General features: G+C 42.5%; 1 protein-coding gene across 2 annotated transcripts; it reads left to right on the forward strand.

Annotated features, from left to right (window-relative positions):
* Positions 1–728: 728 nt before the first annotated feature.
* On the forward strand, positions 729–12,690 carry DIPK1C (divergent protein kinase domain 1C). 2 transcript variants are annotated; one of them, XR_006178481.1, is made up of 5 exons: positions 729–911; positions 5,428–6,105; positions 9,383–9,547; positions 10,247–10,515; positions 12,649–12,690. XR_006178481.1 is itself a non-coding variant. In XM_042869292.1 (4 exons), the coding sequence occupies exons 1-4, from the start codon at positions 729–731 to the stop codon at positions 10,460–10,462; spliced, it is 1,242 nt and encodes a 413-aa protein (XP_042725226.1). In that variant the 3' UTR covers positions 10,463–11,245. The 2 variants fall into 2 exon arrangements, 1 of the variants encoding a protein (XP_042725226.1); XM_042869292.1 differs by lacking the exon at positions 12,649–12,690 and having other exon boundaries at positions 10,247–11,245.
* The last annotated feature ends 15,214 nt before the right edge of the window (positions 12,691–27,904 follow it).

The following is a 27,904-nucleotide window of genomic DNA, read 5'->3' on the forward strand; positions in this document are numbered from 1 at the left end:
GGGCTTTGGGGTCCCTTCCAGCCGAAGCCATGCTGTGATTATACGACTGCACCGATCTGCCTCCTACTTCCTCCGGCTGCCATGGAGCCGTGAGGCAGCAGCAGTGCAGAGCTCCTCGGCGGCACGGGATGGGGCAGCAGAGCAGCAGGAGCTGCTGTGAGCAGCCCAAGGGGCAGCCCATCATAGGGGTAGCGTTAGTAAACGGGCAACCATCGCTGGCAGAATAAAACTGGACGAAGTTACTGCAGAATAAACAACTTTTTTTTTTTTTTTCCCATTCTTTTCTTTTTTTTTTTTTCTCCTCTTATTTAACGGGAGCACTCTCCAAGAGCCGTCCATCTCCGGACTGCCCTTTTCAGAGTGTCAGGCAGCCGCCGGGATGAGAAGTTCCCACAGCAGCCCCCGCCCGCTTTCAAAACCCCTTTTATTCCCGGGTGCGAAACTTGGAGGGGAAGGGGGAGGCGGAGGGGGGGGGAAGCCGCCGAGCAGCTCCATCCGCGGTGGCAGGGGCCACTTGGCACAGGGAGAGCAGACAAAAGAAGGCGGAACTACGTGGCTTCAATTCAAAAGGAGAGCTCCGGGCTCCGCGGGGACGGCACCGGCCCGGGGCGGGGGCGGCGGCCGCGGGGAGGCGGCGGGGTGGGGCGGGGGGCTCCGGGCGATGGACGCCGGCACGGAGCGGGGAGAGGGCGCGCTCGGGGTTGGAGCGGCCCGGCCCGGTGGCGGAGATGAGGGGCATCCCGGGCTGGAGGAGGCTGCGGCTCGCGGGCTGGCGCCGGTGCACCCTCGCGTTCCTCCTCGCCTGGGCCGCCGGCTGGGTGGTGCTGAGCGCCCTGCTCTTTCTCCTCCACGGGAGCGTCTTCTCCGAGCGCTGCACGGATGAGGACGGCCACCGCATCCTGGCCAGGCTGGTACGTGCGCCCCGACGGGGGCTGCGCCGTCGGCTTCTGCGGACGGGAGGCTCCCGCAGCACCGAGAGTGGGTGCGCTGCCGGAGCCGCTCGGGAGCGGGCAGCCCGCCCCGGAGTGCTTCGGTCGGGAAGGTGCTCGTACAGAAAGCGGCTATTAGGGAGCGGTGCGCAGCACGAGCTGTCTGCCTCACGTCTGGCACATCTCAGACGCGGTGCCTCGGGATTCATGGAAGGATTTGTGAACATTCGTTAGCATCGAGAGACCTGAAAAAGAAAGAAATTAGAGCAGATTTTACGTCTGTGTAGGAAGCACTTGGAAAAGAGGAGCAGCATGGGTTAAGGCTTTGAGGTTGTTTCTTAACGTATTTGTAGTGTCGTTGGTTAAAGGGAAGCAGAAGGGGAAAGGGAAGAAAAAGGGAAGGAGAAAAGGAAGAGAAAGGAAAGAGAAGGAGGAAGGGAAGGAGGATGGAAAGGGAAGGGAAAGAGAAGGAGAAGGGAAGGGGAAAGGAAAGGGAAAGGAGGAATGCAGATGGAAATGAAATAGTCTGCAGCAAGCAAGCAAGTATTGCTCATAAAATGCCCTGACGTCTGTGCAATAGAGGAGGAACAGTGGCTGACAATGCTGTATTCATCTGTGATCTCAAGGTGTGCAACCCAGTCTTCCCAAATAGCATTAGAAAGGGATTATCCTTCTAGTGGAATAGTTAGAAAATGAGCTCAGCATCACCATCAGCCCAGTCTTTATACACCTCCCGATCACTGTGAGTCCCACAATTGTTGGATGTGCAGTTGGTTGGCAAAACAGTCTGGTAGCTGTGGTATCACACCTCTTAAAACTGACTTCCAAGGGAAACTACATTGCCTGTCATCTGTACCATTTTCAGTAGGAGATCAGAATATGAGCTATTTTAAACAAGTGGGTGAAAAATTGCATCAGCATTTGCCCTTGTAAGTGGTATTTCTAAGGACTGATGTCCGTCTTCTGAGTACAGTGTACCATCATGTGGATGTGTGTTGTTCTGGGATGGCCCAGGAAGACCTGTGCATTTTGCAGAGGTGAACTTAAGCTCTTCATAAGACTGCTTCCTCTTTCTTAGAACCAGTCCCAGTTTTGCTTATACTGAACAAACTCAATCGTACAGTGATCAATTTTCTTTTTCTCTGGAGGAGTTTGATGCCTCCCAAAGCTTGATGAGTATTGCATTTATATAGAAGTACATGATAAGAAGACAGAACTCAAGCCTCATATATATACACCAAGTGATGGTGGTACAGTAAATTATATAAATTAATGTAAACTCTAGGTAAGATTTACATTAATTTAAACTTCTACCTGAAATTAAACCCAGCTTTCTTAGCTTATCTTGTTGTACTGAGGTTATGAAAAATTATGCAGCCAAATTAAATAGAAACAGATGACAGAGTCCAAGCCCCGCTTCTATTTGCATTCTTGTGTTGTAAAGCTGCTTTTCTATATGGCTTTTTGCTTAGTATCACTTCCATATTTGGGGTTTAAAAGTTTGATACTTAGTGGCGTTCAAAGGGCGCCCGTTAGGAAGATTTAAACTATCTCAACAGATCTCTGAGTTCAGCCATTAAGACAGAGATGTCAGTGTGGAGGACCAAGGACCATTCCTAGAGTTCTTTGGATTCTAGTTCTCCTTTTTGTCAGTAGTCATTGTAAAGTAAATTCTTGTATGGTGAAAGTTGCAGTTAGGGAAAAGATTCCTGAGCTGGTAAATAACAGAGGCCATCTTTAATCTGAATTACCTGTCTAAAAGTTTTCAGTCCACAAAAATGACTTTAATACATGCTAATACGCCGGGAAGCAATGCCACCAGGATAGAAGATTGCCCTGTGTAACTGCATAACTTTGGAAAAGGATGTGAGGATCAATTAATTGCTTCAGTATGAGCTATCAGTGCAGACTATGCCAAAAAGGGTGATAGGAGCTCTGTATATGTCCTAAAGTGAGAAATAGGGAAGGGCAGTTACCTTTGCAATGCTAAACCATAGCATTCAGTTTTGATGTTGGTGCTGCTAAGATGGATGGGGGAAGACTGGAAAGAAAAAATGGAGTGGGAGTTAAAACACAAAAATGATCCAAGGGCTGAAAACACAGTGATTACAGTGAGGCAGTTGAAGAACTAATCTTAAAGCATTATGCATATGGCAAAGCATAAAACACCGAGCTGGAATAACTGGGCTGAAGTACTGAGAACGTGAAGTTGAGGTCAGTCTTTGCTGACCTTTGAGGTTATAATGTCCAGAAAATGGGGACATTTTTAAAGTCACTGTGTGACTTTAAACTGAACTACTTGCTACATTCTGTGAGTAGACACTTTGAAAATTGTTCAGAATGCTCAGTTGCTTTTCATTATTTGAGGAAGCCTTTTTGAAGTTCTTGCTTGTATTGGTTATCAATAGAGGATGATACTTGAAGGCTGATCTGTGCTTGATCATTATAAGAGTAGGAATTCCTTGCCTAATTTCTCTTTGCAAACATTGCACAGTTTCAGTATAAGAAGACTCAGACTGTTTGTCAGATACTGGTTCAAATGGAACAGCAGACAAGTCCTGAACTGCAGCCGTGTTTAAAAATGACTCAGCTCCTATGTCTGGGAAATGTGAGGCTATTTTTCCAAACTGCTTTTTCTTATTATTGCTGTTACATATGATATGATGGCAACACAAGGAAACAAGCTGCATGTTCACATTTGACTGCAGGTCTCCTGTGCTTGTGATCTACTGGACATGAGATGTATGTGCATTTGGCCCCCTAAGAGTTAACGTGGCACAATAAAAATGTCCACAAGGGCAGGGGTTCACTCATGTGGACCCAATTACAGGATTGAGTCCTCCATTCTCAATTCTGGCAAAACAAGAATTAGGTTATAGTTTTCTCAACAGTAGAGCAATGATTTTAAATGTAATTATGTTTAAGCTCCAAAACAAAACATATTTCCTACTTAAAAAGGGAAAATAAACTTGTATTGCATTCATAGAAGCACGTTTTCACAAACGTCATTGATCTGTGTGCTCTGACAGCCCAAGGAGTCTGCCAGGGAGACCATCCTATGGATGCCAATGTGTGAGTTTCTCAGAGGTACCTCACCCTGGACTGAAGGAGTTCACTTACATGGCTGCCCTTGCTGGCACTGGATGTTCTCTTTTGGGCTGCGAGAACATTGCAGTGTATACTCCGTGCCTGTCTGAGCTGTACCCAGTGAGCTGTGTTAGCCAATTTAGCACCATTTCCTGCATCATTCCTGGATTTCAGACATAATCCTGCACCCACTCTCCAGTGTGATTTTTAACATAGGCTGTTGCCTGGCATCAGAATGCATTCCCTTGGTGTAACACCTCAGAGGCTACTCTGAGAAAATACATTGCTTAAATTTTATGCTCATGTTTCCTGTTTATGTAACGGCAAGTTACAAATGAGGCAGGGGGTCAGGCAGCGTTCTGGCGAGCATTGTTACGTGCAGCAGGAGCTGCCAGCTTGTTTCAATGGAAGTTTAAATGCCAGAAAGCAATGAAGAAGGCTGACACTGTCAAGCCACCTCCCAGCTGTTTGGCTTTCTTCGCCACCACAGTCCATTCCCCATCCACCAGAGACTGCTGATCATTCCCTCCACTGCTTTGCCCAAAGCAGTCCCTGCAGCTGCGTTTCTGAATGCCCACAGGAATATAGGAACGGCCTACACTTTGGGAAGTGACAGCATGGAAACAATTATGAGTTTAGGGAAGGATTGGTGAGGGAAACCTTGCAATTCTTGTACAGATTTGCAGTGACCACTTAAATATCAAACAGCAGTTCCCAGGTTACAGTGGACTGCTTTCCTCTAATTTTTAAGAAAGTAGCTATGCAGTTCATATAAAAATATCACAGGGACGGTGATAAGTACATACGAAAACTGGGCAAGTCATTTTGTTCAACAACATGTACATATTTAAAAAGAGGTTTGGAGTGCAACCTCTTTGTTTTGAAGCAGTGCAGAAGGAGGTTCTTAACGCTTCATTCAGGGCACATTGAATGCAGAGGTGACACTGCTGAGGGTCCCAGCAACCCAGCCAAGCCCCCTGTATGGCTTAAGTGGAGATGTCTACGTTACACTGTGCTGAGCCTTCCAGAGGAGTCCTGAGTTACACTGGAAGTCATCTATTATATCTTAAATTTTTACGACCCAGAATCTCATGTAACACACCTAAATATGTTGAAAGTTTGTCCCACTGAACTCCCATGTGGTGAAAACTTAAGAAGTAACCTGAAAAAAAAGCCTGCCCTTTTACCACTCCCCAAGTCTCTGTTTTGATGTAAGACTCCCCACAGTAACAGAAGTCTCTAGAGCCTTCTGAAAAGCCAACGAATCACCCAACAGATGTAGAAGGATCGTGCTTCACAACTACTATGGTCTGCTCGAGCTTAGAGCCTTAGAACCTTCACTGATTTTCTGATGTTCTCCTAAGTGGTCCATAGGATTATGAATATGAATATTCCTTCTTTTTCAATCCAGTGCCTTGACTACAGCAGTGGAGCCCTGACTGGCGACCTCTGCGAAGACCTGTGTGTGGCGCAGAAGCTGGTGTACAAACACTGCCTTTACTATGACAGAGGTAAGAAGGTCATCCAGGCTGATTGGAGAGGCCAGCCCATCATCCTGAAATCCAAAAAGGAAATCTTCTCCAGCTACCAGCATCTCAGTATGCTGGACGAGGTGGAAACACAGGATATTCCTGAAACAGAGATTCTGCTGATGGTAGCCTTGGAGGTAAAAAATGTTCTGGGGCTAGAACTGTCTAACAATAGCACAGGGCCCCTGTGGACAAGGAGGAAGGGACCACATTGGAAAGCGCAGGTGGCCAGCATGTGGTCCTTGATCCAGCAGGAAGAATATATTTTCTTCAGTTTGCTGCAGGACTTCAGCAAACATGTGCTACGAATTATTGGCTCTTGTGGACATTTCTATGCCGTGGAGTATCTTACAGCTGGACATGCCTGGCACAAAACTCTTTTTCCCTTGGAAAACATAGCAGGTCCCTCCCTTGCTGGCCGCAAAAGCAGAGTGAGAGCCATCATTGACATTGCACTCAGCTTTCTGGATATGGTGCAACATTTTGATAATGATTTCTCTCATCGCCTACACCTGTGTGACATCAAGCCAGAAAACTTTGCTATCAGGCATGATCTTACGGTAAGCTGGGGCTTTGGGGCTGAGTTGTGGATATTTGAGGTTAAATTTTAATCTGAAAGTGGCAGCGTAAAAAATGACAGTTCCCTTCTCATGCATTTTCCCGCCAAGTTTTTGCAAAACAAACATTTAAAAGTGACATGGGAACTTCTTCACTGCTTTTCCTCTTTGTAATTCGTGCAGCTACTTCAGAGCACTAGATCCTGCTGATTGTTTTCAGGACTATTTATTCAGTTCTGATTTGTTTCACCTGCTCAAACATATTGACACTGACAGGGTCGTATCCTTTGGATGTGATGATGGATGCCTCCTGGAGATCTGGGAAGCTTTTAATGAAGCTGTAACTTGAGTCATGGTAATTATCTCTGGTAGCGATGCTGAAAGGAACACTAAGGCTGAATCTTCTGGTCTGACACAAGGGAACTCCCTGCATACAAACATATGCATCTTTCTGCTTTAGTCTTCAGCCTATCCAATATGGAAATGATTCCAGGATGGTGACATGAAAACCCTTGGTACTGTTACTGTTTGGTTTTTTATTATACGACTATAACTCAAAGGTGAATAGCTGTACATTTTTCTAAGTGGTGATATAGCACACCATCATGTTGTTGAAAATATCTTGCATTCATTCTGCAGATGGGAATTCTGCTGATTTCAGTGGGAACTGCATGTATGGATTGGAGCCCCTGTGTAGTGTTTGAACCAGACTTGCAATTTGTGGTGACATTGATGGAGTTTCTGCACTTTGAGTGAATATACAGGGTTCTCAGGAACTTGTAGGTTGTTATCAGAACTCACAAACACTCAAGTCTTCAGAGCACTTGAGAAACATAACCTAAACTTATAGTCATTAAGAGCAATTAGAGTGATTCCCCTTCACCTTCCCTTCGCTTACATTGTTTATTCAGGTGCAGTACAGCAGCTGAACAGGGAATGGGTGGGTAACTATGGCAAGAAACTGAGAAAAGCATGCCAATACTTAAGCAGAATGGAATAGGACAGAAGTTCTTCAAAGCAGGCTTTACCTATCTTTTTCAGTTATGCCAGGATGTAGCTGCATGTGAACACACGCTAGAGCATCTGTTTTACTACCTGTTAAGAGAAAATGAGATTTCAATTAGAAGAAGGGAGAGAATATTTGATGTGATTTCCATTACAAGTCCTTCTGGTGAAGCTCAGTTCTCCAGGATTCTACCATGAGTTCTAGGGTCAGAAGAGACAGCAATCACCTTCTGATACAGTAAAGCATTCTCAGGTAGCATTTTCTAGGAGGATAAATTACAACAGCAACAGAAACAACAAAGTAAGCTGTTGCTCACACACGGTTCTCCCCGTTGCACATTACTTACACCCCACTTGGCTGAGGCAAGAGATACATACAGCCAGGAAGCTGAGAAGGAAAACAGAGATAGCTTCTGCTGAGTGACTGTGAGAGGAGAATGAGAAGTAGAAATTCTGGGCTGTGTTGTCAATTGCCAGAATTGGGACACAAAAAAGGCAGCTTCTCTTTAGTCCTTCCTGTCTGTTTGAAGCAATTTTTTACTTGCTTGCTTCTGTACTCTGTATAGGATAATAATAAAATTCCATAATAGTACTATTATTACTTATCTCAGTAATGAGACTGCTAATGCTCAAAGAAATGCCTGGCATGCAATAGCTTTGAGAATTATTTTCAAATGTTGGGGAGAGCTCTCCAGTCCTCATTCCAGACTTTGTGTGCTGTTCCTGCAGTACAGGAGGATAGAGATCACTGCCTTGGTAAGTCATCCTGATGGCTCTTTTTCCTAGCAGAAATGACAAATGACAAGATTGTCAAAGATGCACAGTTGGCAGAGAGCCACAAGGAAGTTCGTACAGGACCAAAAGACTGGGGAAATTCTGCACAACTTTTGGTGCCCTTTTGCCCTGTTCTTGCACGAAATGCATCTTGGCCACATACAAGAAACTCCGAAGAAGTGAACATCAGAAGTGCAAAAAGCTTAGGAAGATAAAAAACAACCAGCCTGTTGAAACGTGAATCTCCCTAGGCTACATCATGACTATCAAGCTCTCCAAAAAGCTTAAAAATACTCGAGTTTTTAAGCTATGCCTCATCACATTAAGATTTTCCCTGGGGAAAGAAAAAGGAAAATAAATAAATAAATAAATAAAAGCATAACATGAAGATTAGACCTTGCTCTTTTGCCTGTGCAAGGTTTGCTTGGCCCTCTACCAGGACAGATATCTTTAGTTCCTGGAGATGATCCAGCTGGTGCTCCAGCAATCACATGTTACTTAGGAGGATGAATCTTAAAAATGAGATTATCCTTTGTGCCCATGTAATTCTGCTTTGCCCAAGTCCCAGATGTTTCCCTACCTGCAAAATTATTTCAACCCCTACAACCCTCTCTGAGTGAAGGTTCCAAGTGCTAAGTGCTAAGCATGGCTTTGAAGTTATGCTGATGGCTGCGTTCATAGCACCATAGGGAGACTGCTTTCACTGTGTTCACCCACAGTCAGTCTACAGTCAGGCAGCTGCCATCACCTAATTGTTTCCCCTCCTTCCCTTGCTGATTTCTGTCTTTTGAAGTGAAGTATCCGTGCGTGGAGTGATACTGACAGAAATTGAGACTCCAGCCACTCAGTCCCGGAATGGTTTCAAATCTATCCCAGCAGCAGCACAATAAATGACTAAAGTTGTAACTAACAGTCCCAATTTCCCCAGCTTTAAGCAACTGCAGGTATCTGTTTCTACAGCTGAACAGGTATAAAGCGGTACAAACCCACCAAATGCAATGGGAGGTCTGGAGAAGCCATGCCACTTGTGGGTACTTCTGTGCATCATAGTGCTCCTCTCTGCAATGGTAAAGTCACAGGCTTAGTCTGGAAAGGCAAATTGCAAAATGATACCATCTGGCCTGTGGGTAGACTTGTGACATCATATAATTAAAAGGTTGAGCTGCCATCTGCATAAATTGCAAAAAACAAGTAAATCAGTCTTCAAGTTGGATAGTTCTGGTTTAAGGCAAATCAATCCAGCTGACCCCAGGGACGCATACTGTCCACAGATAATTTTCTCTTTCCTGCTGTCTTGAGCATTGGCTGTTTTTGTTTAAAATGTGGTATTCATAAGACTACTGCTGCTCAGTTAAGCGAAAGAAAGCTCTTTCATTGAGAACCCACTTCTCTGCCGTGCGCTCTGCACAGCATTTCCCAGAGAAAGCAGCAAAAGAATGCTTGCTCAGTCCTACCCACAGCCTGTGTTCTGCCTGTTTTAATGGCTTGTTTTGATCCACAGGTGGTGGCCATCGATGTGGATATGGCTTTTTTTGAACCCAAAATGAGGGACATCCTTGAGCAGAACTGCACAGGAGATGAAGATTGTAACTTTTTTGATTGCTTTTCAAAATGCAATCTGAAAATCAGAAGATGTGCAGCACAGAGAGCCAATAACAACTTGCAAGTGAGTAGAAACAGCTGCTTTATGCTTGCCTTTCTTTTAAAATCATATTGATTATAAAATGTATGGTATATGTACTAGAATGCTGTGCAGTGCATGTAGACACATTTTTAAACAGACATTAGGTGCCAATCCCATTCAGAAATCACATCCTGGGGCATGCAAGCAGACCATTTATTTGTTGTCTTTCCACATAGCTGCTGCTTGCCCAGTTCCTCAGATAGGAATTAGGAAGAGTGGGGAATTCATCATTACTGTCTCCACTAATAGTGAAGTCCAGTGTAAGCAGTGGAAGGCTATGGCTGTGATTCTCTGCTCTACAAAATGGAGTATGCAGATGAAGTGGAGAGAGGGGGGTCCATAGGGCGAGTGGCCCTGGTATGAGCTGTCTTGTAATTCACTCAACTTGTGCTGCTGCAACATACTAATTCAAGCACAGAGGCTGGGGGAGCACAGCTTGGCTGTGCTTTGCCTGTTTCTCCCTTTCCTACCCTCACCATTTCTTATGCACAAGGGGATGCCTCAGCTAGAGGATAGCCTCTATACAAGTTCCTTTCCTTTATCCTCCCCTTTGAATGGCTAGACACATTATGGGTTCAGCTGATACAAGAATAGAGACATTTGGCTACAGTCCCAGGGAAGCAACAGGGCATTAGTTACAGCTCCTGCAAGACAGCAATCTGCTCTTCTTTCTTTCCTCAGGTCATTTGTGACAAAATATTCCGTCGCTGGTTTTCTCCAACTCTCAGAGGACCATTGGTTTCCTTCCCACTGCAGCCACAGTTGCAGAAGGCTGTGCAGGAGTGTGCAGAGCTGGGACATGTGGATGCTACTGTGCACCAGAGAACTCCGAAATCTCTCATTGAATTATACCATCTGCTTCGGGTCAGCCAACAAGAACTGCAAAGGGTGGAGTAGATACAGAAGGCAGAACTGCAAAGGCCACATCACAACCACTGCTAACAGATACTGTATGTGAGGCAGCCTGTGTTTTCTGTCTCTCCTCCATCCCTCCTACCCACTGTATTACATTCATAGCACATAGTTTTCCAGCTATGCAAATGAAATTCATGACTGCAGGTGCAGCATGTCCTGTTAATATCTCTTGAAATATGAAATTGTTTTACATTACCTGATTTCCTTCTTTATTTTCCTGTATTCTCCATCGATGTTCAGCACATCATTTGCATTCCTGCTCAGATAGCATCTGAGTACACACTCCAAGTTATTAGGCATTTCTGTAGGGATGAGATGGTGCTTTGAAGTCAAAAACTGGAAGTGCAGAACAACTAATATCAATCATTAACAAGGTGGTGGGATGGATGTGGATAAATACATGCAAGATGTTTGTTTTTCTCTCATTGTAGAATAAGGGTTTTAGAAGTAAAGACTGAGTCTTCAGTATAAAAAACCAAGCTCAAACAGGGAAACATTGTCACATGGAGAGCTGCTTATGTACAAAGCACTCCATTCTGATGTTTCCAAATGGTGTATTATATTACTTGTGCCATAGCTAACTTTCTGTGGAAAAATTATGTGAAGTTACTTAGGGTTTTACTAGAGCAAAATGACTGTACCCAATCTGGACACTTATATTCTGCAGTGAAGAAAGTGACACTGACTCTTCCTTTGTGAGCAAGCCCTCAGGCACTTGAACATCAGAGCACTTGGTAAGAAGCACTACTTTGCCAGATAGCAGAATTGCCCAGGAATGCCAACAATCTGTCCTTTGCACTGAACAATATCAAGACATCGATGTTTCTTACTAAATATTAATTTTATAAACAAAAGGAAATTTTCAGAAGAATTCCTGATATTGCAAACAGTTACAGAAATGAAGGCTCCTAGATTTCTTTAAAATCATTAACCATCCCTTTCCAACTCTGTAGCAGGGGCTGGAGAATCTGACAAACAGGTTCCGAAAAAAATTGTATGCATTTAGTATCAGAACTAGGTAATAGATCTGTGAGTTGCTTGTGGCATGAAGACCTCACAAACCCCACAAACAAAAATAAACCAACAGCCTGTGATGGCCCTCAGCTCACAGCAGTCCCTCAGTCTTAAGACTGACAGTAACTGCTTTGTGGATGTGAGACACATAACACTTAATCTTTTTTATCTGTATATCCCTCAGCCTTATCACATTCCTGAAGTGTGAAAGCACTAATTTTACACAAACCTCTCTATTTCTGGTCAGCAGTGGTCCCTTGCACTTATGTTTCCAAAGTGATGGCCCATGACCAGAACAACGAGACCTGCTTAGTAGACCTTGACACCTACCCAAAAGTAGCTCAAATTTTCAAACTGGTATTAGTTAAAAACTAACAAACACCACTATTTCTTCTGATAAACTGTAATTTTAAAAAATCATTCAAGTACTGAAAAGCCTATAGAGTATATAGGACAAGGTCAGCTGTCTTGCCTGGGGCTGTTCTGAAGGCAGTGTGCTACTCATCCAGAACTAGGACTCCAGAGATCCTATTTTAATGAGCTGTGTTCAGTCTGTGCTTCTCCTCTAGCCTGGGAGACAGTATCATAAGGTCATCCTTTACAAAAGCAGGAAAGCAGAACAAAACAAGGCACACAAACTCCAGAGCAAGGCCCAGCACAAAACAATGAAGATGATAGAGGAGAAAATACTGAAGGAAAGAATGGTGTGAAAGGGTTGGGAACACATGATGCATCTAATGTAGAGAGAAGATGAATAGGAAATTGGAAAAAAGTACATTTCACTTTGTGAAGACTTGGAGTATGAGGTAAGTTTGAGTAAATTGGGGGAAGTCGGTGGAAGAAGGGACTGAAGAGGGGCATGGTAACTCTTCAGAAAAAGAAAGAGGATGATAAGAAGAGTGGGAGTGAACTGTTCTGCCCAAATTTTCTTGGTGGATATGCCAAGAAATGAGCTTAAGCTAATAAATAAGATGTTAGAGACTCTCTAAAAGTAAGAAACAGTGGACCTGTGGAACAGATCATTTGGGAAAATTTTAATCTTCATAACTAGCAATTTCTAACTGTAGGCCAGAGTGAGTGTTAGTCAGGAATGATGCGAGTGTGGTTTTATCAATGATCCTGCCTTAACACGGATTGGGTGCCTTTATCCCTAGGTACAGTGATTCTGTTATTGCTAGATTACCTTTGTGCTCTTGCAACTCCTTCACAAGGGAACAGACACTTAGTCACAAGGGTAAGTGAAACAAAAAACTAAAACCCATAGTAAAATGTAATGTAGCAGTAAAACGCTGGTGGAATGTCACTTTTTCAGAGGATCCTTCTCCTTAGCTGAATTTAGGAAGGGAAACTGCCTTTGACAGCTTTCTCCAAACTCTTTGGGACTTAGTTTCAGGCACCATTACCTGACAGGGACCTCCTTCCCCCACACCATGCACTTTCTCAGGTCATTAAGTTTCATTCCTTCCTTTCATGATACTGAGAGCAGTCCTCACAAACAGTGCCTTAGAAACCCCTCAATAGAACACAGTAGGATTACGTGTACATGGCTGGGCTGTGAGAGTGAGATTCACTTACACAGCCCCTCTGGCTGGCTTTGGTACAACTTCAGCAATGAATGCAGACAGGGATAATCTAAGAGTCTGATTCTCCAGCACCTTGTGCACCTTGCAAAGTTAATCGAACCCGGTAAACCATTGGTCAGAAGGTGCTCCTTTCTGACAAAGCTGCTTTCCTTTTGCCTTACCACCGATGTGAAAACATAACCAGCTGGCTCAAGGGTTTGGCTGGGTCAGGTGGGTGCTGCTGAATGTCCTGCCTGCTGTTGGGCCCTGGCTGTTTTCCCTTTCCATCTCTGCATCCTGGTTATGATGTTAACGTGGGCTGTGGTGGTTTCTGCTTAGTTTCTCACTTTCAGTTATCTCCAGAGCTGCTACTCCTCCAGATAAAAAATGATTCCTTTTATATAGGTTCACTAATAGCATTTGACTGTACTGGAAATGGACACTTAATCCAACAATTCTGTTCCCTTTAAGTTGATCTCAGCCCCATCTCTGTGCCTGGTCAGTCGGTTCCTGAATCCTTTTCTCCCTATAAAAGTGGCACTACCTCTTGATTTATTTCTACCTCTTGCTGTACTCATGCCTTACTCAGCAACTTTCTACCAATATTTATGGCTCCCTGTGAAAGAGGAATGACATTAAGTCATTGTTTATTCCTTCTTTGCATCCTGGTTAACAGCAGGTGTTTCAACTCTGCAATAATATAAATACACTTATCTGTTCCCACAGTTTACAAGAGCTAATTCAGTTGAAGCTTATTTCATAATCTTTAGGAAAAATAATTTTGGCCCTTTTCCTCAACATTTTCATGCAAAACTTTTTCCTCAATGCAGATTTTTGTCCTTCTGATATAGCATCCTTTTCAAAAAGATCTGCAAGCCACAGTCATGCACTACGGTGATATGAAACAAAGCAAAACATGGCCCAAAGGATTTTCCTGTTGTCCTCTGCGCTTCTGGGGTTGACATAATGGTGACTAACCCAGAACAGCAGGTCATTACTGTAGCCACAGTTTTTCCTACACAGAGCCTACCTAAAGCCTAGTGGGAGTCTGCTGGACCCCTTTCACTAAAGCATTCAGATGTATTGCTTAAGGCAGCAGTAGGTGCTAAACCACTTGTTCGGGACAGGGGAAGAAGGAAAGAAGGCTTTATTTCCTTTCAACTAGAAACATGAACTGAACAAAATGCTTCCAAGTGGTAAAAAATGGGATCAGGATGTAGAAGTAGTTAGGGACTCTGCACTGATATGTATTTTTTCTGTGGTGAAAAAGTGTGGACACAAAATGCTCTTTTAATTTCTTTTGTAATTTTAAGAAAAAGAATTGAAGCCACAGACCATGCTACCTACCTTTTGGCAGATCACATTGTGGTATGCAGTTGGGTTGGAAGGTGATGAATTTCAGCTTGTAATGAGTACAAGACCGTGACATCAAAATCTGATGCTTCTAGTATCAGTTTCCGTATCTGGACAAGCAACTGTAAGAAAAACCATAATCACTATCAGTGGAGTTGTGCAATCAGCTCAGCAATCCTGGCAAATGCTCTCAGAAGCCCAGAAGAGATGAAAGATGAAATCCACCTGTAGGAGTGCTTTTCTCAATAAAAGTGTTACATGTTTGTAAGTGACAAAATGGTTAAATCCCCAGGAAGGTTACGATCCATAATCTTATGGGGCTCTTTCAAATTTGATAAATAGCCTGCCAGCCAGGCCCCCTAAGCAGCAGTAATTGCTGAGCTCCTTGAAAACTCTGGGATTACATTTTTTTTTTTTTCCCCCCCCTCCCTCTGTAAACTGCCAGGGTTTTCTTCCTATACTAGAAACACACATAAGTGGTGATGACAGCCAGGAGGACATACATATGACTGAGTACAAAAACACTTCCACAAGCATCTGCTGCTAGTGCTTTCAAGATACATGTAATCCAAGCTGGAAACTACCGTGAATAGCACTTATTTTTCCCTTGCTGATTCCTTAGCAGTTTGCAGGTAGGTAGAAAAAAAAAACCAGCATGAGATTCTGCTTACATTAGTCATAATCTCTCCAGGATTTATACTACAGAAGGAAGAGACCAGATTCTATTGAGTTCAGAATGGATTCACTCTCTTAAAAGTATGACATGAGAAGTTATAGGAAAGAACAAGATCACTTTTTTTTTTTTTTCTTTAAAATAAGAGGTTAAGTGTTAGTACCTAAAGAAAATAGATGCTTCAACCAGTATCCCAAATTAATATTTGGGCATTTGTGGAATTCAAAGTGCTCTTCTTCTTTTCCATTGAAAAGAATAAAGCAGAACATATTTCCTACTCCAAATTTTAAATACATTCAAATCACTTTTTCTCCAATTCTCTGTGAGACATTTCAGGCCTTATCACTATTCTTAGGAAATAGATTTTGTCCTCTATACCAAGAAAGTTTATTTATAACTGAAAAAATAGTTTCCAAGAGTTAAAGTTTCCTCCAGTACAAGGATTGTTAAGCACCATTCTAATCTTACAGATGATAGTTGTCAGTGGCTAAATATTTATTACATGAAATAAAGGCCTGATTGATAGACTGATATATAGTCAATGAATATACAAATGTCATAATCATGAAATAAACGAGAGTTTGGCTAAGCAGGTTATTATACCAAAAACGGAGTAGATAGAGTGCTTACCCTTATGCTTGGCTTGCTGTAAAACTCTAAAGGAGGGATCTCCAGAAGAATTGCCTTCACCTGTGCTCCCATGGCTGACTCATTGCTTGCCTCAGGTGATCAATCAGAGGTTCAGGCCATGATTCAGCAGTTCCCATGTCGTTACTCCAGTATTTAAAATCTAGCTTTTATCATAGAATCATAGTTTCATTTGAGCTGGAAGGTACACTTAAGGATCACCCAGTCTGACTCCAACTGCAGTGAACAGGGACACCTACAGCTACATCTGGTTGCTCAGAGCCCCGTCCAGCCTGACTTTTAGTGTCTCCAGGGATGGGGCACCCACCACATCTCTGGGCAACCTGTACCAGTGCTTCACTACCCTTATTGTGAAATCTCTTCCTTATATTCAGTCTAAATTCTCCCCTCTTTCAGTTTGAAACCATTTCCCCTTGTCCTATCACCATAGACCCTGCCAAAGAGTCTGTTCCCTTCTATCTTACAGCCCCTTCTGTAGATACTGATAGGCCCCTATCAGGTCTCCCCTGGAGCTTTCTCTTCAGACTGAGCAAATGTACTTATACAGATAGTATCTGATTCTAGATTACAGATAAATGCCAAACTCAGGTTCAGATATGCTTTCACATGGATTAAGACTATAGCTCCAGTCTGGAGCATGGAAGAAGAAAAAATAACCCTTACAAACGTACATCCAGAGGCTTTCCTTTAGTCATCCTATTAAACTGTTTGTGGAATAAACACAGCAGGTGTGCACATGAATGTTCATGCATCTGCTTGATGAACTGTATGTAAGTGTTCGCTGAATAATGGGATCGTAGGATATCCTACGTTGGAAAAGACCCATGAGGATCAAGTCCAAGTACACAGTATTTTTATTTTTCCTACTATATTCTGTACAAATTGGGCAAATGCAAGATGAATTAGTAATATGAATGAACATCACACACTGCGCAGGAATAATGAAGACTTAATGGAATGCTTAATCAAATTCCATATCTTTACCCATTGATTTCACTAAGATTTCTTATGTGATTGAAGAGTTAAATTTGATGGATCAAACTCACATCTCCAGCTCTTAGAAAATGTCAGATGAACAGTAGTGTATCAGCCAAAGCAATATTGCTGAAGAAGCATTAGTTAATGCAAGTATACTGCATAACTGCCATTTCAGTAGATATCTCTCTAAACCAAAGAAGTGAAGCCAAGACTCAGCCAACAAAGTGATGAGTACCACTGAAATGTCTGCAGTAGGAATCTGCTAAGTAGCAGGGATCTGCCTCGTTCTTTTTGTGTTTGTTTTCCCTTGTATATGTACTTAGATTAATTCACATATGATATCAGGCATACTTTAGGGCTCCAGCTGGATCACAATTTACAACAGCCTGACTCATTGACATTTTGGTGTTCACTCTTGATTCATGTCAGTGAGACAGCAGAAGCTCCTGGCATTTTAAGTAGGCAGAGGGGGGAGTAATGTGAGCTATATATTCATTTAATGTATGTGAGAACACAGACATTTCACTGTAGCCCAAACTCAGCTGCACTGACTCAGAATCAGTCCAAAGGTGCTCTTTGAGTACATCAGCAACATCCATCACAGTCACTGTCATGCACACTGGCTCAGCATTCGCAGCTGGTATGTTGGCAACAGGGCTGCAGATCCACCCATACTGCAGCTGCTTCCTCCCAGCTTTAGGAAGAGGCAGGGAACAACAGGACATAGCTCCTGCTTCTTCTCTTCACTACCTGGAGAGATGAGCAGGTAGATGAGGCACTCCTGATAGTTCAGGACAGCAGATCGCCCATCTCCGCCTCTTATGTCACTCACTGACAGGTAAAGCTATTGAAGTTGAGTGCCGTGTCATTTTGTCACCCACTTGGTAAGAGGGTGGTCCTTGGCTTGGTGATCTATAAAGTTAGAGGAAAGCTGTGCGCTGGTGTTTGGGATGTGCAGTACAGCTCCTTCTGTCAGGCTGGCTCCCCTCAAGGCTTTCTTGGTATCATTGCCCAGAGTCATCCCAAGGCACTAATAAATCTTAAAAAAACTTTGAATGTAGAAGAGGTAAAATGAAGAACACAAAGTATTTGAGTCTTTGACTCAAAGTGAAAAGAAGGTCTGGATAGTGCTGACAGGCAAGAAATTACGAGTACTAACTCTCCCCGTTCTTAAGAGCAAGTTCACTAGGAAATATGACCACCTTTGGGGTCTTAGTAGGCTGCTAATGCATGAATATTTAACCAGTTCTCAGTCCTGAGGTGTATCCACTGGGAATTGGAGTGGATGATCCTTGTCAGTCCCTTCCAACTCAGGACACTCCATGATTCTATGATTCTATGATGATAGTTTCTTTCATAACTTTCACCAACTGGCATTCTTGTATGTCCATGAAAGAAGGCAGAGCAGAGGCTGAAAGGACCCCTCCTGGCTGCAGGCCCTATCCAAGCCCTGGCACTGTGGTGGGGCACTTGGCTCATGCTATTGCCATCATTCACTGATGCTCCTCCAATGCAGATTGCCTGGCTGAAGCTGACATCTCAGGGCAGCACCATATTCATGTCCAGAAGGGCAGTGAAATAAAACAAATATTAATTCCAAATATAGGTTGACTTCACCCTGTTCCCATAGCTCTGGGATTTTGGAAGACTGATATACATGTTGTTGAAAAAGGCCTGCTGTCCCAGTATAGCCTACTGCGGGAAGTTTGTAAAAGTATATTTAATACCATCTGCTTTTCAATGTAGGAAACAGATAAGAGTTGTCTGAATACTCTCTATGAAATAAGACGTTTTTTTCTCTGGAAAGTGTGAAGGAAGTGAAAGGATTTATTGGGCTCCCTCCTTTCATATTTCAGGCAGCAAAGCACCATAGCACTGTCTCATTTGAAGTCCAGGACCTTGCAAAGCCAGATAAGATGCTGACTCTGGATGGAAGAAGGATTTCATCCCAGGCACACACACACAATCACAGAATCACAGAATTATAGGGGTTGGAAGGGACCTCCAGAGATCACTGAGTCCAACCCCCCTGCCAAAAAAGGTTCCCTACACCTGCCTGGGCATCTGGTAGCTGGAGTGTACAGTTCCACAGCACTACATACTTAAGCTGGCTTCCCTGAGGACGTGTTCTCAAGCAGCACTTATGCTGGAGTGCAGAATAGAGTTGGAGCAATGCTGAATCCATAGGCATAGGTTTTTAATTGGTATTTGTATGCATCTGTGGACATTTCTGGAACTATGAAGGGCTATTAAAAGAAGATAACAACATCTTTTCATCAGAAGAAAGTTGTACAAAACAAATCCAGCTTTGCTCTTGCTTAAGAATGCAGAATATTTTTATGAGAGAATTGGGCTTCTTTAGCCTTCAGAGGCGACTTCAGTCTGCAGTTAAATGGAACATGCAGGAAATGGAGCCAGACTCTTCTCAGAAGCATATGGTGAGCGAAAAAAGGCAACAACACAATGCAGAACATGGGAAATTCCAGCCTAACATGAAGAAAAATATTTTGAAGAAGTTCAAGTACTGGAACAGGGTCCCAAAGAAGAAGTCATGGGTTCTCTGTCTTTGGAGATACTCAAATGCGAAAGGACAAGACCCCAGGAATTCTGCTCTAAATGGGCATATTTGAGTGAGAGATTGGATTGGGTCATCTCCATGCCCCAGTGCCTGCATACACCCTTTTCTACAATGTTGATCATACAGTTTAAAATCAGAAAAAACACAATGGTCTTTCTTAACTACTGTTACTCAAAAAAACTAAATGTTTCTTGCATCTGTGTATGTGGTTTACATGGGGGGAGCCAAAAGCACATATTTGGTCTCTATGTAATAAGTTCTCCATCTGAACTTCTAAGACAATAAACACTTTTTAAAAATATTTTCTTGTTTCTTTTGAGCTAAGTGGATAAAGGCTTTGTTGTGATAGGTGCTGTGCAAGACAGGAGTAAAATGCAATGCTTGAAATCGTTCTCACATTTAGACCCCTTTTCACTGCTCTATAAAAGACCTACAGGATCAGAAGTGGGTGTCAATATAATCTACATTCACTGCAAGACCTCAGCATACCAAAAAATAAAAAAAAAATCAGAATCAAGCCTAGGAGTTTGGTGCCCTTTGGTGTCACTTAAATACATCCTCCCAAAGAGAACCTCACCACTGAGAGAGTCCCACCATTCCTTGTCTATTCTAGATTGAACTGGAAGATAAAGGGGAAAAAAAGGGACCACACAAACAAAGGAGGTACAAAGATTTTAAAAGATAGTTGCCTTTTAAAAGATGTAGCTAGCAGCGAATTATGAAAGAAACTCTGTGGATATTATAAAATAAATGTCATATAGCTGTTGAGATGAATAAGACAAAGGAGGATTCTAAATAATGTATCACTACTGTTAAAAGTTTGAATGTTATAACTTTATCTCCCAAATAATTATTTTTAAAGGCAGATATATATATATTTAAGCATTATACCAAGTTTCAATCTCAGATCAGGGGTGGGAAGAAATGGGCACATATCCATCTTGCCTTCAGGCCAAGCTATTTAATCAGAACTGGGAATACAGACAAACTTTCTCAGCCTCCCTCTCTACAGTGTCACTGTATAAAGCCACACTTTGCAGCTCACTCCATGAAAATGACCAGTAAAAATATCATGCTGTATGACTCCGTTTATCAAGTGGAAAATTATTTTTAATGTACTCCAGAAGAAAGGTATCAGGTACGTACCAAACGTTCTTGCAGTCATTATACAGGGGTATATGTTAGTCCATAAATCAATAGTTGGCCCAATGCCATTCACTTCTGAATGGAAACCTGCTATTTTTGCAGAGTTCTGCTCATAGCAGCTGAGCAACAACGCTAAGTAGTGTGTAGCTATCAGGAAAAAAAACAGGCATGACAACACAAATCATGGAGCCCCTGATGAACATCTCTGCACATGGCTGCTTCTTCTAGTCACCAGCAGAATTTAATGAGACACCTGCAGTTTACAGACGCTCCTGTTCTAACATAAATTACCCTGAGAGCACAAAGTCTTCTTTTCAAAGTACTCGTCATTAAACCATAAGCCACAAAGAGTCCATTGTCACTAGTAACATACTCCTCATTAATTTATAATTGCATGAAACAATATTCTTCCATACATGACCTACCACAGATCTGAAGAATAAGGCAAAGCCTGTTAAGATTTCCTAATTGGCACAGTTTTGAACTTTTTGGTTTTCATTAATAAAACAATGTTGGAGACCTAGAAACTGATTCCTTGCAATGCTGCAAATAGAGTGGTTCTTCGTAGCCTGATCCACAGAAGGTGAGATAGAGTGCGGTGCGCAGCTGTGGGTCTGCTAGCTGCAGCATGCCATAAATGATCCCAACTTCCCTTCCACTCCCACATCACTTAGGACAGTCTCAGCCTTCAGAAAACTAAAAGGTAGCCAGAAATTACGAAGGTAACAGTTACAAAGGCCTGGAGGGTTTGTTTTTCAATCAATGGTATGACATTTGCTACGTGACAGAAGACATAGAGAATGGCATCCCCCTAAAAAGAAAAAAGCTGCAAAAATGAGCTGAGTCAGAGAGTTCAGAAAGAAAGAAAAGGCTTGTTGCCAAGAACTAGGGACACTGTCATCTACCAGGCAAGCAGCTGGCAGTCACTGGCATGGATTGCTGCCCCTACGACATGCCCTCAGCTTTATCACCTCAGAGCAGAGCATGGTACAGTCATGACCAAAATCCCATCAGACCTCTCTGATGCTCTGTTCAGTGGGTGTCTCGGGCTTCCCAGGAAATAGGCCATGAGCTCTTTTGCTCCCAATGTCAGAGGCACTTTGACTTTTTAACATCTGGGAGGAATATTTCAGGATCCTTGCCCTAATTTTGTGGTAACCTGTGAATGCATGGAATACTGTAAGACTTTCCTGAGAAGAGTCCTCAGAAATTATTAGCACACTGTAAATTGTGATCTGTGTGAGCGCGTATCTACTGCTTGTAGGAGGACACAGAGCAACAGATTTGTGGCATTAGTAGAAGAGCAGTTAACTGCATTGAAAAAGTAATGGAGACTTTGTTCCACTTCTCTTTTGCTGTTAAATATAAGTCGTTTGTCAGGACCTGCCTCTTTGACATTTCACACCTCCTTCCCTAGACAGACAACTGCATTTCACACTGTGCCACCTGCTGTAAGCAGACCTATCTCCAGTGAAGTTAATGGTGCTGCAGTTTTTTACTATGTCTGAGAATCTGCCATAGGCCAGATAAGCTGGCCTTAAAATGCTGTGCCTCCTCTTGGTTTGTCAAATTGGATGTGTGGGGAGCTGCTCCATGTCAGACCACTTGGTTCCTTATGAGTCCTGGCCATCAGCACTCTGTAGAGAAAAAAAAAAGAAAAAGAAAAAGAAAAAGAAAAAGAAAAAGAAAAAGAAAAAGAAAAAGAAAAAGAAAAAGAAAAAGAAAAAAAAGAAAAAGAAAAAGAAAAAGAAAAAGAAAAAGAAAAAGAAAAAGGCAGCAATTTTTTTCATCCAGCATTATTCAGATCCTCATCTTCAGAACAAAAATCTGCTGGAATAAGTTTATTTGAAAAATCATTTTTTAATAAAGGAGATGGAACTTCCTCAGCTAAATGTAGTGTGAGGAAATCACATTAATGGAATGCTTGCTAGAGGAAATTTTAAAATAATACAGACCACTGGGAGGGGAAAATTAACATTCAGGTCCCCACTGGCCACAGTCTAGCACTGCTCTAATGACAGACCAACATCTCTCTGAGGGTTTCAAGTGCGTTTGATTTGGACATCTATTATCTGCTATCTCAGGCTTGTTCCTGTTACTCAGGGCAGCCAGGCATGGAGGCAGTACTTTAGCATTCCCTCTTGCAGAAAAGGGAACTTATTTTTAATAAGGAGAAACAAGCAAGTGACATCCAACATTAAATTTCTTGCAGTTTTGGCCTTTCTTACAAGACAATACCAAAGTAGCCTACAAAAATGCATATTTCCACTGAAATCAAGTTTCAGCAGTTCAAAACCTTATTCCTACGGTTAGGGATGCCCTTGCTTGCTCAGTTCCCACCAAGCAGGGTCATCTCTGCACCTCCTGCACCCAGGGCCAGGCACCCTTTGCCCCCACAACTGGGTTGTGCAAGCACAGAGTTGTAAGCTAGGCCATGAGAGCCTCACAAAAACTTGACAGGCAACATCTAAGAGACAAGACAAGCCTCGCATCTCCAAATTACCTGAAGGTAACCAATTGACTTTGATATTTTTCAGGTAGTTTATTTCCCTGTGCTTGAACTGACAGCTGCCTGTCACTGCCATGACCTCCAAAACACGGAGGCTGAGAATCCCACAAACATTACTGCATTTGCCCTTAAATGATATCTCTACAAAGTTAAGCTTTGCTACTCTTCGTTTTCCTACATGTTTTGAATAGCTTTCATTTACACCAATTTTTAGAGAGAAAACAGAGGAAAAAATTTTTCTTTGGGTTACTGAAGCTTAGAGGAAAAGCCCATCTCCTGGCATGCAGCAGTGGGGGAATCCAGGGGATTCCTGGGTTGGAGAGGTTATCTAACACCTCCTCCTTCAGGCTACCACAGCTTGGGACATCTAAGCAGGTTGCAAAAGTTTGGCTCAGGAAGTCTAGATCAGGTTTGGTGCAAGTTTACTGGCTTCCCTTTCAGGCTATAAAGGTGAAGTGGCATTTGGCAGTGTTTCAGGAGAAAAAGCACGATGAAATGTGGTAACACATAGCTACAGTGGGTACAGGTGGGGAGTCAGGTGAACAAACATCAGTGGCAGCGTCCAGGGAGCAGGAACCTTTCTTCCTATTGGGAGGCCCAAAGTGGCTCCATCAGGAAACTCAGAATACCTGAGAGGCACAAAAAAAATACGAAGCTTAGCAGGAAATCTGCTCATGATGAAGCCACCGAGTGAGCTAGGGAGGTTAATCACTCACAGGCATGGACAAGATCCAAGGTAAAGAGGCAATGACCCACCAGTTATTAGGGAAGGCTCTGGTGGCAAACTGCTCTGAAGAAGTGCGCTGCTTCAAGCATTATTTTCTGTGGAGAGTTGCCACAGTTGGCTGCTTGGGAATTCTCTAGCAACTTTGTAAGGAATCACAGAATCATAGGGGTTGCAAGAGAACTGGAGATCATCAAGACCAACCCCTTGCTAAAGCAGGGTCCCTAGAAGAGATAGCACAGGGAAGCTTCCAGGAAAGTCTTGAATATCTCCAGAGAAGGAGGCTGTCCCTCTGGGCAGTCTGTTCCACAGCTCTGTAAACCTCAAAGTAAAGAAGTTCTTCTTCTTGTTTGTATGGAACTTGTTATGTTGCCCTTTTTCCTGCTGCTTCACGCCACTGAAAAGAGCCTATCCCCATCCATTTGACTTTCGCCATTTAGATTTTTGTAAACAGTTATAGGATCTCCCCTCAGTCTTCTCCAGGATGAATGGTCCCAGGTCTCTCAGCCTTTCTTCTTGAGCAAGCCAGCATCTAACCTCCGCTGATGTTATTCCACACTAGGTATAAGACTCTGCACTTGCTCTTGTTGAATCTTACCTGGTTCCTCTCTGCCCATCTCTCCAGCTTGTCCAGGTCTCACTGAATGGCAGCAAAGAGCAACCAATTTTGCAAAAAAAAAAAAAAAAAAAAAAAAAGTACCTACTTTGTGAAATACTCCAGCATCCCCATGTAATTTACTGGGAGCACCTGGCTGCCCTGGGAGCTGGTAGGAGGCTCTGCACATTCCCTGCAAGGCTGTGAGCATTCCAAAGGATGCAAACCCTGAGGTCCAGCCCATGAGCAACTTGATTCCCAGCAGCCCCACGCCACCACTACATCCTCCCTTCCAAAAAAACTCATCAGGCCACTTAGAATATTAACATGATGTAATTTGGTTTCTCAAAATGAGGCGGTACTTCTTTTCTACATTTACAATCAGATAGGGACTGCATTTGCTGATTCAGAGCCTTTCTATTTCCCTGTGGTGCTTGATCCCATGGAAGCCTGATTCTGCTTTGACTGTGAAACAGATACAAACGTGCACGGCCACATCCAGAAGCAATTGCTAATCAGATCCTTAATTTGTACTTGATAAGGTTCAGCTCATACACACAGCAGGTGGGTGCAGGAATCTGATGGCTTTGGATTGTGTGAGGAAAAGAAAAAAATACTCTTGTTCTTTATGTTGCATGAAAATGATTAATCTTCTTTATGTTCTTTTAAGTTAAAACATAGGGTATGGAATGTGAGAGACTAATATTTTAATCTTTTCACTGGAGTAAGATAATTAAAAGAGTTTCACAAACTCATTTATTTCCACATGAAATATTCTATTTCAGGCATGGTTGAAAAAGAATTTCAGAAGTTGGCAATTCAAAGCAGGAGGCTGCATACTGATAACGGGAAATATCTCTGTGCAGCCTCAGATCACAGGAACCCACTAAGCAAAGGAGCCAATTTTTCTTTCTACTTTTGAAGAAAATGGTTAGAATGCTAGTCTGAAATCAAAGCACATGCACACTTGTTTTGCAAGAGAGACCCGATAAAAATGGATTGAAATAGCTGCAGCTTATTTGGTGTCTCACAATTATTTACTGTGAAAAGAAAAGCTACCGAGTCCTTCCTTTTCTAATTACCTTTCATTTATTGTATACAGACAGGAGATGTAATGCTGGGCATTTTAAGAACTGACTGAAGGTGAACTTTCTGCTGACTGTCAAAGTGTTTGATATTGTAGGCCTAAGAGTGCCAGAGGCAGGCAGACCTTCTCTCCATGGGGCCTTAGTGCGGGAAAAGCTTCTCTCTGTGATAAGTTTTCACCCACAAACATCTCCTGGGACACAACGGCCCATGATTTCCTTGGCAGCTCTTTCAAGATTGTTTCCACACTCACTCAGTTCTTGGACATTTGGAGTCTGGCAGATTTGGAGAAAAAATCTGCAAGGGAATTTGGGGTTCAGAAAGTTACATTCACATTATCAGCATTCTAATTTGCCCTAAACTCAGACTTAAACCCAGAAGGAACCATTAAATGCTGCGATCTTCTGCAGATCACAGAGCACTGATTTTCATAGTGTTGCTCTTTGTGGAGGATCCATAAATGTTTGTTCAGTTATTTATTTTGTCCACATGAGACCTGATTGTTGATTTGAAGACATCCAGGCACGGAAAGTCCTCAGCTTCTCTTCATAGCTTATTTCAATAGCTAATCACTCTCACTTGCTCCTCAATTAAATCTTCCTGATTCTGGCTTCCAGCCATCCATTCCCACTATGCATTTCTCATTAAGTAAGACAGCTAAGAGCAAGTCAGGGTCAGTTACTGGCAAACTATGTCCTCTTTGCAAGAATGTGTGTCAGCATTTTTTTTATTATGAAATCTTTGTACATTTATTTAAATGAATTCAAAATAAAACAAAAACCCACTGACACCACCAACAACAAAAACAAAGTTAATTTAAGTGATAGCATTTCATTTCAAAAGGCACCAAGACCAATGTGAGCATATGGTTTTAATATTCCTCTAGGCAGGCATTACCAGGAATTGGCAAAATACAAAAAGGTATGTATTTTTCCTCTGCTTTGTATATTGAACATCTGCATTCTTTTCTACCTCAAGTGTCTGCTTATGAAGTTAGAGAAATCTGCTGACTAAGGAGGAGTCCAGAACAGCATGGGAAATTCAAAAGCTGCTATCAGCCAACCACGTAAAGGGAATGACTGAAGGGAATGAAACAGGACTCAAAGCTTCACCTGTCTCTAGCAAAACTTATAGGGAAAAAAACCCTCAAAGTCCTAGCTATGGCATTCAGCAGCTCTATTTTCTTCTTCTCTGTGGTTGTTTCTTCTTGTCAACTCTACCCTAAAATCAAGATGGACAGAAAAATGGAGGCGTCAGAGCCTGTAAGAAATAGGAATTACTCAAAAATGCAGGGAAAAACAAAAACAAAAAACAACAAAAAACAAAGCCAGCAGAGAGAAGGAAAAGAACTCTGAGCTTGCTTCCATTGAAATCAGTGGTAGTTTTGATCTCAATGCTAATGTGCACTTTACTACACTGACTGAATTATTTCTTCTATTCATTCCTTTCAGAGCCAATACCTGTCAATGTCTCTCAGCATTTCAGTGTCTCTGCACTGGGGTAGGTCCATCTGCAGGCTGGGTTTGGAGGTATGCAAGGACAAAATGAAAACCTGAGGTGAGCTCGAAAATGATTTGTAAATCCACTAGAGCCTGAAGTCCACAGAGAAGTAAAATTAGGCCAACAGCCCTAGGGCAAGGGCAGGAAGAGAGTAAATATTAAAAAAAAAAAACAAAAAAACTGTCTCATGAATTTCAATGCAGAATCCTATAAAACAAGCCAGGTATGTTTTAATAACTGAGATATTGGTCTAACTTGATATTGTTGTTCTTCAGCAGGCACAGGCAACGCTGTGTGTAAGCAGTCATCCCAAATTAGTGGGTCCCACAAATACCATTACTGTGGTTATCTGGCTGTGCCCTTTCAAACAACTAAATGAAATCAAAGACAACCTACATACATTAATATGTTGTACCTTTTCTGCAGGATGTTCTGGCATCACATTAAGTGCTATTTCTAGAGACTGCCTGCAGCAGATTTAAATTCTGCTTGGGTTGAATAAAGGAAAGATAATGTTACTTCAGTCTCTTAAAGTCATCTGGGTTTTGTTTTGATCATATTTCAGGAATATTCACATGCTTTCCATATAGTCTGTGCAAGTATTTTTGTAACATAAAGTTCTCTTTTCACTTCTTTTGGATTCAGTGCAGCAATACTGATAAACAGGAGACGAAGGGGCATGAGAACTTATTTCCCCATTTTATCACAAACTCCAAGCAACAGAACATACTCCCCAGATACTAAAAATAGTTTGGGGCCAAATCTTACATATGGAAATTCCCATGACTTTTAACAAGCAGTCAAGAACTGCAGGGCTGGTCTCTCAGCCACCCCTGTACCCCTTTATTAGATTATTCCTGGGCACAACTGAGGCTGAAGAACTCCTGGATCTGTATCACAGCTCATTGGTGCACTCTGCCAGACCCTGAGCATGGGGGGTACTGCTAAATCTGTTCAACTCTCAGCTGGTTGTTTGCATTACATGCAGCACTATTTGCTCTCATACAAATGGCTCTGCTTGGTTTATGTTATTAGTTATCACTGCCACTAAAGTTAAA

Source organism: Lagopus leucura, unplaced genomic scaffold (genome assembly GCF_019238085.1).
Source record: "Lagopus leucura isolate 7727_CA_CO unplaced genomic scaffold, USGS_WTPT01 Super-Scaffold_100002, whole genome shotgun sequence".
Taxonomy (NCBI): domain Eukaryota; kingdom Metazoa; phylum Chordata; class Aves; order Galliformes; family Phasianidae; genus Lagopus; species Lagopus leucura.